The following is an 11,673-nucleotide window of genomic DNA, read 5'->3' as shown; positions in this document are numbered from 1 at the left end:
TTAAGTTTCTTAAAAGTTGATTTAGTTATCATAAAAGTCGGTTGAGTTTTTCGGTGATAGTTCTCATTGTGCTTGTTGATTCCTTAGTTAAAGGGGGCTCTCTTTCCCATTCGGTGGGGGGGGGGGGGAGATATTATTCCCAACACTAAATGGTTGAGGGGATAAGGTGAAATTGACTCCGTTATTTATTACCCTATATTTTAGTTTATGTGAATATATTTGATTGTATATGAAATTTAAAAAGAAATATGTGTTTGAACTTTATAGTCTTAAATATGTCATCATATTTGTGTTATTATAAGACTTTAAAAATTATGAACATGTCATAATATTTATGTCATGTCACCAGTGGCGGAGGTAGGATTTCCGCTAAGGGGGTTCAAAACAGAAAAAGTTTAAAAATTAAAAGTGACTATGGACAGTGGGAATAGAACCAACAACCTTACAAAGGTTTTGAACCCCCTTGATCACTGAGTTATGCTTTTGGGTTGTGTCAAGTGGATTCAAAATAAAATATAAATATATACAAGTACAAAACGGATTTTGCTTTATATATACAACATAATTTTCCAACGAATGGGGTTTGGGTGAACCCTCTTCTGCCCTCCTAAATCTCCTGGTTGTCACCTTTCTTGTACTATAACATTTTCATCATATTTTTATTACTCTTGTATTTTCAAGTTTGTTTAAAAAATACTTTTTTTGACATAAGGGTCTACCGGAAATAACCTATCTACCCCACAAATGTAGGAGTAAAGTCTGCTACACTCCATCCTTTTCAGACCCCGCTTGTGGGATCACTATAAGAGTTTTTCATTAGGGGTAAACTAAAAATTTTAATTAAATTATTTCTAAATTTAAGAGATAATCATTTCTTAAAATGAACTAAAAAATAATATATTCACATAAATTAAAATAAATAAGTATAGACCTGAGTATCAGTATGAAATTGGGTAAAAATTGTTTACACCCTCTAACATTACGTTAAAATTTAAACTCCTCCTCCAACTTTGAACTATAGACATTCTTATCCTGCTATCACAATTAAAAACTTTTAATGCCAACTTTACCCTCAAGATTATCGGGCTTTAACTTATTTTTTATACTTCTTTCTAATATCATTAATTTTTTCCTCTTTTTTAAAATTTTATGTTATGGACTTACAAACGAAATAAATAGATTTAATTTCTGCAATCAGAAAGAAGTAAAAAACAAGAATCAAGCATATAAGTTAATGCCATTGAATATCGAAGAAATTATCAAATTAAAAAAAAAAAATAATAATAATTTTCTTTAAACTCGAAATTATATTTATACAATCGATAAAAGAAGAGAGAACCTTATAAAAATATACTAAATGCGTGTAACACAAAATCGTTATTAAAAATAGAGGTAAATTTTACAAAAATTTATAAAGACTATCTATTATAATAGCAATAAAAACTCAAAAAATATAATAGACAATAAGAGAGAAAGCGAAACTTAAGGATACACTTTATGCACATAATATTAAAATAACAATCATAAATTATACTTTATAACAAAAACTCAAAGAAGTTATAGGTAAATTACTTAGGTAAAAAGAATAAAATATCATACATAATATAATAAAAGATATATTTGCCTCCTCCTCTCCGATGCAATGTTTAGTTAACCCTTGACATTTTCAATCCTTTTATGAAAAAAATAAACAATAGTAATTATAGGAGGGATTGAAAATGTCAAGGGCTAATTAGACGTTGCATAGGAGAGGTGGAGGCAAATGTGTATTATGAAAAATCGAAGGATGAGTTTGATTTTAATTCTAAACAAAGTTGGTCATTGAGTCCCCAAAAGGCTATGGGGATGTAGAGAGAATAGTTATCTAGATTAATGTCCTCCTTACCTTTCTCACCTGAGACGGAGTTTTTCCTTTAATTTTACCAGATCTATGGCGCAAATATAGGGTGTCTTTGCGTGCGCAGCTAAAAGTAAAGTAAAAGAGCCAAAAAAGGTGGAAAAGAAGAGCTAGCCTAGATTGATCAACTCCGGTATGGGTGCAGCCATTGTCAACGACAGGTTCCCAGAAAGTTACTTTTTAGTCTTACCCTTAATTTGACAATGGAAAAGAGTCCACTGTTCACATGCACGTTAAGACTGACAAGTCTTTTTGTCCTTTCTTTCTCTTGTAACCTAACTTCCTTTCTTGTCAACCATACTTTTATAATTGGAGTTTCAAATTCATAGTAGTACTGTGTACACTAGTACTACCACTTTTCTCTATTAGTAGCTAGCTCCTCTTTTTTCCATTGGTGAGAGTTAATTTGAATGATATAAGCAAATTTATTAATTAGACAATACTCCAATATTACTACAAGTTCAACATATATACTTATGGTATGTTAAAATGGATTTTAATTAGTCCAACTTAGATATTACGTCCTACATTTTGTTGACAGAACATATTGCTAGCATAGGTCTAAATTGATAATCTATGCTGAAAAAGGAAAGCTAGTCAATTTTGTGTTTTATGGCAGTCTATGGTTCAAACTCTAGTAATCATTAAAAATTAAACCACTATTATTGAATTCTTAATGATAAATGTACAATAGAAAATTTCAGTTTCGTAGTGAAAACGAAAGGTACAGTTGATGTCATACATTAGTATTTTTCAAGTCCTATTTTAATTATTAATATATTGGAAGTGCAAAGTTTGGTGGAAGGTGTTTCCATTAATTCTCCTAAAGTTGGAAACCTTTGCTTGACCTTTAAAAAGTGTAGATTATGCTACTACCTAACTTATGAAATCTATATAGATAGAAAGCTCCATATATTATCTATACCCCACCCCACTTACCTAAACAACCCACTCAACTAGACTTCATCTTTCACTTCTAGCTTACAAATTAAAGAAGAGCAAGAAACATCATTTCTCCAAGATTTCCTCCCCTTTCCTTTGTTTAACTTCACCAATTTTCCTGTCTCTTGACCAAACAAATTATGGAAATGGTAAGTTCCTCTTCTCTCACTATATATATGGTGCAATTTCTTGAAAGCATTTTTTTCTTGTTCTATACACATGTAATGGATATAATGTATTATAGGAGTGTAAAAGAGGTGGACAGATTCCAGTATTTGGAGATTGGGATAATGCAAATGAGATGCCAATTACACAGTATTTCGAGTGCGCAAGACAAGCAGGATTGATCCGCCATAGCTGCCATTCATCACTTGAAGAAAATACTACTGATCTTTATGCTCTTCATTTCCACAAACCTCACTTTTATGCTATCCCTAATGCTCCTCAAAGAAAGGTAAGTTTTTTTTCCTCCTCTTTTTAGCATTTTGGAGATTTTCTTATCTCTTTTTTTTTCTTCTCCTTACATCCCATCGCCTACTCTTGATAACTTAGTTTTCTTTTAGTGCCTATTTACACTTATTAAAATAAAAATAGATGACCTAATTTAGAGTACGATGATCCTTATGGTAGTTAGTTTGTGCATGTTAAACCTTCGTGGTTAGACAGATACGCACGCCTATTTCAATTTTATTAAAGCTTTTTTGAATATAGAATTTAAACTCGAAAAATACTTTCTGTGGTTCATGATATATTTGTCTTTAGAAAATTATTGAATACCACTTAAGCAAGACATTTGACAATCTGTCTTTATTACAAAAATAAAAAATAAAAAATTGTCTTTCACTTAATTATTTTACTTTAGTAACGCTCCACTAATTGAAGCATATAGATCTGGAAAAAGAATAATAAACAACTTCCTGTTTTTCTAAACTGTGAAATAAAAATAAATTTAATTTGCTAAAACTATTAATATTTGGAGCCTAAGATTGTAATATGATATAGTCAATGATCGTATGTTCAAATATCAGGTATGAAATTGTATAGCTGTAAACCAAATAATATAGTAACCCTGGTGATGTAGGGTACAATTATATTGGCTATAAGAAAATGGGGTTCTTTGAATCTTAGAACTCGTGTTCCTCAAAGAGTCATTGGAAGTAGCAAAGGCTTCCAACAAACTCAACCCAATTTCAACATTGGACTTGGAAAGTCAAGATTTGATGCTTGACTTTTTAGCTCCATTATTGGCCTCGAACTCAGTATATTATTATGAGTTTTTAGGCAGAACGTCAAATATTCAAATATGTACAGTATGCATGTTCAGGAACTGTCTGATGGACCGCCTACCATGTGAAATATGATATGCTGTTCTAAAGATTCCAGAGTTAATGTGAAAAGAAGAGGGATAAATTGTGTTAAATAAGGTTTCAATCCCCAATTAGTTAAGTTGACTTTAAATGAATTGTTGCGTAGATTTTATAGCGCAAACATGCCAAAGTAACATAAACATGACTGAAATGTAACCACAACTAACTAACTGATATTGCTTATGTGGATTATTCTTTTATATTCTGACCTAAATCCATATAAATTTCAAGAAATTATAAATCTCTCGAAATTACATTACTGTAGATTGAATAATAATAAACTCGTAAGTGCAGACAAAGGCAGCAATAAATAAGAAGAGGTGTCCAGAGCAGAAATGGACAGGTAAAGCAGAGAAATTAAAGAACGACAGTGGGCCTACAATGAAGTCCGCAACAGTGGCCCAGCGGCCCACAAATCCCAAACCTGTGGATGAAGATCTCTACAAAATTCCTCCTCATCTTCTTCCCGGCTATAAGCGAGTTAGTCTTTATCATAAAATATCTATTCGTGTTTACATTTAATTAATAAATACATAATATATATGTGTTTTTTGTACACTTTTTATCACTTTACATGATTAATTGATGTGTTTATCCTTTATTTGTGAATCTTTAGGTTAAATTTCATCGTCTGATATAAACACTAGTATGGGCACATTTTTTCCCCTTCCTTGGCTGTTTCCTTGTTTCGAGCTTGTCATTTTACTATTTTCAGCACAAAGATTTACAAATTTTTTATAGTGATATCAGATGGATAATCTCGCTTCAATAAATTCAAGTAGTCCCTCAATTTTAATTTATTCACATTAATATTGTTTCTCCAATTATTTGATAGTTAAGAATACCGACAAAGATCTGTCAAATCACCAATCAGCACTAACATGGACATACAATAATATTGGCAATCGGAAAAAACAAAAAGAAGGTTGTCAACATTAATATCACATCTCTACATACTGAGCTACGATCAGAAAAATAACTTGACTCCAATATAATCAAGAAACTCGAGCTTTCTTTTTCTCTGTTTGTATCTTAAGTTTTTGTAAAGAAAAAGCACTATGAAATTGAGAAAGTGAGTTCACCTTCACATTCAATGATTTTGTTTACAATAAACCAACTGATAAAATAGCATTTTTCTGACCCTTTTCTTTTCATTCATTGTTTTGATATGGATACAGAAGAGAATGTTTGGATTCTTCTCAAGATGCCTTGCTCCGCCTTGTAAGGCATAAGTATCATCCCCAAAGGCTATGGACATGGAGATATTGATTATCATCGTCAACTTCAGTCTTGTGGCGAAGCTATTTTACTAAAGATTTAATTAGTAGCTAATGAAATCTTCTTTTTGTAGAACTAATAGGGGTAGTATATGACTGATTTTTCACATCAAATGTCGTTGGATTGTTTGTTTATGTCCCTAAAGTGATACTGACTTAACTAATTTCACGTTAGCTTTATAATGTTTTATTGATATACATAAAAGCTCTAAACCCTAAACCTTGATATATCAAGGGAACATTTTATTTACATATTGATATATTGGATATTTTGCTCCATTTCTGGCAAAGGTATTGCTATTTGTTCATCCCTTCATCAGCAAGGAATATAATTCGGCTGAGTTTTTGTCCTGAAATTAACCAAACGCCATGATATCGTTTCAGGCATCACTACCCTGAACCAACTGAACCTAAAAACACTATATATTCACTTGTACAAACAACACGCGCAGAAGACAACAGCAAAACCAATAGTAAAGCAAGAGAGCAGCAAATTTGAACATTATCAGAGAAGCCACAAGCAGGATGTATCTGTTTAAGTAGAACAAACTACTAACAATGAAACTTAAATGTACTTATTGTTGAGAATTTCATTTTTACAGTAATCTACAAGTCTCAAGATGGACACGAAAAAAGAATCTATATCTTCCTACAAGTACAGAATTCAGTTGTATAAGATCTACTAAGAAGCAAGATCACTTACATGGGGTGATTAGGAATGTACATATACCCAAAATATTCATCCTCAAGTAGTGTGCGCAAGAGAAACATATCTATCTAGCCGCTCAAGAATGCCATTCGCCTTCCTCTTGGCTCTAGAGGTCCCACTTTGAGCAAGACAAGATATCGTCCCATTGACACTCTCATCTAACCAGATCTCTCTCAACTTTGTACGATCATTATAACACATCGTGTAGAGGATTGCGATGCAGTTCTCCTTGTTGCGATCACTTGTGTCCTCGTTTATGATACTTAGGAGACAAGAGACTGCACCCAGCTCCCCCATCTCCTCGATTGCCTTGTGATGACTGGACAGCAGGGCAAGAATAGCTAATAACTCGTCAATGAGTACGCGACCCCTGATCTTCTTCATAATCACCTTTATTGCTCCTTCGGCGACAGCTTTACCCTTATTCTCGTGGACAATGCTCAGATTAAAAATTGCGGAAGCAGCATCTTTCATGGCCAATGGTTGTCCCTCATTCAAAAGGTCGATTAAAGGCTTGAGAGCACCTGCCTTTGTGATAATATGCTTGTTTGAATCAAGTGCTGATAATGTGAAGAGAGCAGCAGCAGAATTGCTTCTTGTTTCAAGCGTTCCGAACTTCAACGACTCAATGAGTAAAGGAACGACAACAGGATTTTCAGCTATTAGCTTTTTATTGCTGTCATGTATTGAAATGTTCAGAACTGTTGTGACCAAATCTTCTTGTAGATCAGGATGATTATTCACGTTACCAGACAATAGAGGATTGAGCAATTTGGTAATGGCATCATTGCACTCCCCGAAAACAGCCCGTAGAGATGGCATCTGTTTAGTCAGAACGCGAACTTCTTTTGCAGCTTTTTTCTGCTCCAAAACATTGCCAGAGGACAATATCTCAAGCAGTAAATTTAAACGATCTCGGTCTGCGTTTGTGATTATATCATGGTCCTCATCATGAGAAGGGCCGGGCAGCTCAATTCCATGCTTCTGGCACCAATGTGAAATCATTTTTCTCACAAGATGATTTGGGGTGAGAACTGAATGGGAAAGAACCTGCTTTGTTTCAGGGCACGTACGATGGCCATCCTTCAGCCACTTTTGAATGAATGGTCTGTCATATGTCTGCAAACCACCATAACATACATAAAATTTTAATGAAAACAACCATTTAGTGAAGTTCGAGTTGATCCAAGTATTAAGGAAAATCACAAAGATAGAAAAAGTTTAGCAATTTCCTAGTAGAATAGTTGAAAGAGAATTTGGCATGAAGGAACTCTAAGCTGATATAAGTTAAGCTGAATAACATAATGTAGTAATGCCCGTAGCCTCCTCTCCAGCAATCAAGTTGTTTGGCAAATAAATTTCACCATGTATATTTATGTGGAAACATACAACTAAATCTAAGGTTTGTAGTTCCGCTCCTCTCTTGACTCTCATGTTTACTGACCCAGAAAACCTGTAAAATTGCAACTGGTAGATAAGATTTACGGAGATTCTTTTTTCTAGCTCTTCTTAATAAACATCGACTAACAAAGCAATTTTAACAAATTCCCTATCCCAAAGGCCATTTATTCTACTACCTCCGTTCTCCGTTTCAGTTTATGTGAACCTATTTCCTTTTTAGTCCGTTCTAAAAAGAATGGCCCCTTTCTAAATTTGGAAACAATTTTGCTTACTTACAATTCTACCCTTAATGAGAATCTTTTATAACCAAATAAATACTCTGCGGCCCTTTCTGAATTGTTTAGGACCGCAAATTACAAAAGTCTTCATTTTTTCTTAAAATTCGTGCCCAGTCAAACAGGTTAACATAAATTTGAACGGAGGGAGTAATATTTAATTTTGCATCCCGCCTTTGATGATACTTGTGGAAAAACAATCACCAATACAGAACAATATACAACCTTTCAACAAGAGGTACAACAATTTGGAGATTGCACATTATGCTTCGTATATCTGGCATTCTCTTTTTGTGTTCGACAAGGATGATGTAATCGAACATTGGACGTACATCATCCTTCAAGTACCGTTTAGTTTTCTTGCTTTTGTAGATAACAAGAAAATGTTAAGGTGAGCGTGAAGAGAAATTTATTCTTCAGATTTTTCCCAGCCATTAAATTTCAAAACTATTTCACAAATAAATGACAATATATTCATAATAAATGTTCACATGTGATATGTGTATCAAGCAGGTAATACTTATTCCTATAATTGAACAAGAATAATTTTAAGAACCACGAAACAGAGGTGGAGAACTAATCCCCTCCAAAAAATATTACACTTTGAACATGCTACTGTATCGATAAAATAAAAGATTAATCAAGGCAATTTACTACATATAAAATACCCCCCAAAAAAGTAAACAGGGAACAACTGAAATTGAACAGTAAAGGAAAACAATAAAATTATACTTTTAAACGACGTATATATAAAAAGAAGAAACTTCTTTTTATGAACAGAATAATTGAAAAACATTAACACAAAGAAACTGGAAATTACTGCTAAAATGAAAGAGTGAAGGAAAAGAAGCAATTACCAGGCCAGAAGCCAAAACAACAGGGTCTTTCATAAGCTGACCAGAAATTGGACAAACAAATTCATTGGGTGGAATTGGTAAACTCAAAGAAAGGCTACGAATATCAAGAGGATTTGAATTCAAAGGTTTCAATTTCAATTCTTTTAAAGCACATAAACACTGCATGGCTCGATCGGTGGCTTCTAAACTGTAATCATCGTCTTCAACTACAGCCTTTACTGCTCTCTGCAACTCCTTTTTCAGTTCTGCCGCCTCTTTAGCCGCCGCCGGCAGCCCTCCTCCTCCCTCTACGGTGGTTTTCGCCATTCTTGGCTTCTTTTGTTTGAAGAGTAATAGTATTATTACGGAATTAAAGGAGTTTTCAGCGGAAAGGGACAGTGTAATAAGAAGTGCAGAAAGAAAAGAAAGAAGTGGTGGTTACATAATTTTCTTACTTTCGGTTCCGTCTTCCTTGCCCACTTTCTTTCTTTTCTTCCTTCCCAAACTACCTTCTTCCTTTTCTTTTTCTTTCTTTTGCATTTTTTCCTTTTGTAAGTAATTTTTAATAGTTTAAAAACATGGTATATAAGATAAAACTACATAAAGAATACTCATTCCGCGTGGCTTATATGACACTCTTTTTATTTTGAGAGGTCTTAATATATTTTTAAATTTTATTTCTGTATAACTTTCACATTCTCCTCAAATTAACAAATAAGGGATGTTCACGCAGGGTCCGAGAATTAGGCGTAACGCAAGGGTTCAGTAAAGTATCCCATATTCATGAGTAGAGACAGAGCCAAGATTTAAAGATTATGGGTTCGTGATTCTAGTTCGTTTATGTTATTAGGTTCTAAATTAACAATTTATGCATACTCAATAAATTTTTTTTAAAAATATAGAATTTGTACTAAAGTTATTAGATTAGGCTGAACCGCAAGTCCTGTGCTAGCTCCGCCCCTGTTCACGAGTTCACATTCTTCTCGAATTAAAATCCACTAAATCGTTCGAAACTTAAACATTAATGTATTATTTATTTATTTAAATTAATATTTTGTCCACCAAATATTAAACAAATAGAACAAGTTCCCTAGTATTGTTTTTAACATTTTAATCACTATGTTAATATAGTCTTCCAATACTACTACTAATATAATATATAAGTATGTCAAATAGATTACATGAAATGAGATGAATAGTAGTATTATTTTATCCCACTAGTGGTTAAGATTTTTTATCTTATTTAGGAGTAAAATATAGTAGGAATTGGATTACAAGTTGGGCAAGTAATCAGGCTAGGCTGCTAACAAATTTGTCAACCTTATTGAGTAGTTTTTACCGTCCCTCTTGACTACGTTGGTTATCCATTATTATTTCAAACTAAAATTGGAAATTGGCGTTTTTTTTTTCTTCCAATAATTGTCGCTTTCACTGTACTTAAATTTTGCAGCATTTTCATATGTACTTCACGTATTATTTTCCTAGCATTGTTACTTATTATTACTTAAGTACGTATTTAGTTTTATAAGTATTTTTGGAAAAAATTCAAATTACTTTACCAGGGACAATGTTTCGAATCTTTTTCTCGCATTATTTATTACACATCTAGCAAGCGACAAACAGATAAAATAAGATTCCATGACCCCACCATATCTTAATATTGCATAATTAGAAATGACCTATATGCTTAACAAAGTTCTAGAGTTGCGAGAAAGTGTCGACTACGAATCAGCCATTGAAAACAAATCGGGGAGATTATGTAACAAGTTGATCTTTTTTTAAAATTATGATAAAAATTATGAAAAAGGTTAAATCTATGATAAATTCTGAAAAAAATATGAATTAACTTTCTTAAGTATTCTCTTAGGTTTTGGTTGAAATCTCCCTTAATATTTGTGCACTCTTCCCTTCGGTGCATGTACTATGCTACTGTTACGATCCGGAATTCTCATATTCATGACCGTAATGACGCCTAACATTTCGCTTGGTAGGCAAGCCAACATTAGAGTAATTTTATGCCGTTTTAAACAATTTAAGTAATTAAAATCAATTAAGCTGAAATCAAATTGGAAAAATGTGCGAAAAGGTATAACAACCCAAACATCTAAGTACAACCCCGGATCTAGAGTCACAAGTACACTAGCTACTAGAAGTTCTACAAAAAGAGTCTGAAATAAATACAACTATTTCGAATGAAATGAACAGTAAATAAGAAAAGAGGAAGGGGACTTCAAGGTCTGCGGACGTCAGCAGATCTACCTCAAGTCTCCAAAGGTGATAATCCGAGTTGATGCACCTCACGGACAGCTGAGACCAGTACCAAAATCTGCACAAGAAGTGCAGAGTGTAGTATGAGTACGACCGACCCCATGTACTCTGTAAGTGTCGAGTCTAACCTCGACGAAGTAGTGACGAGGCTAAGGCAAGTCACTTACTCTGTAACCTGTATGCAGTATAAAATAATGACAGGAAAAGAAAATACAGAACGTAATAAAGCAGTTAACTTAAGAGAATAACTCAATCCTTAAAGAAAAATCAGTGAATGCCGAAATACCAATCCTTAGAGTCTTGTATGAAAGTATCGAAGCTAACACAACAAAATAAGGAATAGAAGCACATAAACTGTTGCAGCGCGCACAACCTAATCCCACCATATAGTCAGAATGAATATCATAATTTACCCTTATTTCACCGTATCAATTGATCCGTATTTCACTTATTGCGGCACGCAACCCGATCCCACCCTATCAATATAAATTCACTCTTATTTCACCATATCAATCCACTATTATTTTACCTGTTGTGGCACATAACTCGATCCCACCATATCAATATAAATTCACCCTTATTTCACCATACCAATCCACCCTTATTCCACATGTTGCGGCGAGCAACCCGACCATATCAATATAAATATATCAATGAGGTCAATCAAACTAACAGCTCGAATCACAAGAATCTCTACGATT

At 33.5% G+C, this 11,673-nt stretch overlaps 2 protein-coding genes across 2 annotated transcripts; one reads left to right on the top strand and one right to left on the bottom strand.

The window, feature by feature from the left end:
* The first annotated feature begins 2,783 nt into the window (after window positions 1-2,783).
* On the top strand, window positions 2,784-5,773 carry LOC104087713 (uncharacterized). The gene is made up of 4 exons (XM_009592266.4): window positions 2,784-2,988; window positions 3,084-3,293; window positions 4,501-4,686; window positions 5,385-5,773. The coding sequence occupies exons 1-4, from the start codon at window positions 2,980-2,982 to the stop codon at window positions 5,436-5,438; spliced, it is 459 nt and encodes a 152-aa protein (XP_009590561.1). The 5' UTR covers window positions 2,784-2,979; the 3' UTR covers window positions 5,439-5,773.
* A 263-nt stretch (window positions 5,774-6,036) lies between these two features.
* On the bottom strand, window positions 6,037-9,246 carry LOC104087714 (U-box domain-containing protein 9-like). The gene is made up of 2 exons (XM_009592267.4): window positions 8,726-9,246; window positions 6,037-7,311 (listed from the first exon to the last, which is right to left on the bottom strand). Exons 1-2 carry the CDS (start codon window positions 9,029-9,031, stop codon window positions 6,229-6,231), a joined length of 1,389 nt encoding a protein of 462 aa, XP_009590562.1. The 5' UTR covers window positions 9,032-9,246; the 3' UTR covers window positions 6,037-6,228.
* Window positions 9,247-11,673: the final 2,427 nt, after the last annotated feature.

This window comes from Nicotiana tomentosiformis, chromosome 5 (genome assembly GCF_000390325.3).
Source record: "Nicotiana tomentosiformis chromosome 5, ASM39032v3, whole genome shotgun sequence".
Taxonomy (NCBI): Eukaryota; Viridiplantae; Streptophyta; class Magnoliopsida; order Solanales; family Solanaceae; genus Nicotiana; species Nicotiana tomentosiformis.
This window is presented reverse-complemented; position numbering and strand designations above follow the sequence as displayed.

What these genes read in the sequence shown, in the direction of transcription:
- LOC104087714 (XM_009592267.4), bottom strand. Translation starts at nt 9,031, where the DNA reads ATGGCGAAAACCACCGTAGAGGGAGGAGGAGGGCTGCCGGCGGCGGCT. An exon ending in TTGTTTTGGCTTCTGGCCTG is followed by an intron (nt 7,312 to 8,725) that starts GTAATTGCTTCT and finishes GGTGGTTTGCAG; the next exon opens with ACATATGACAGACCATTCAT.
- LOC104087713 (XM_009592266.4), top strand. An exon ending in CTAATGCTCCTCAAAGAAAG is followed by an intron (nt 3,294 to 4,500) that starts GTAAGTTTTTTT and finishes TCGTAAGTGCAG; the next exon opens with ACAAAGGCAGCAATAAATAA. An exon ending in TTCTTCCCGGCTATAAGCGA is followed by an intron (nt 4,687 to 5,384) that starts GTTAGTCTTTAT and finishes ATATGGATACAG; the next exon opens with AAGAGAATGTTTGGATTCTT.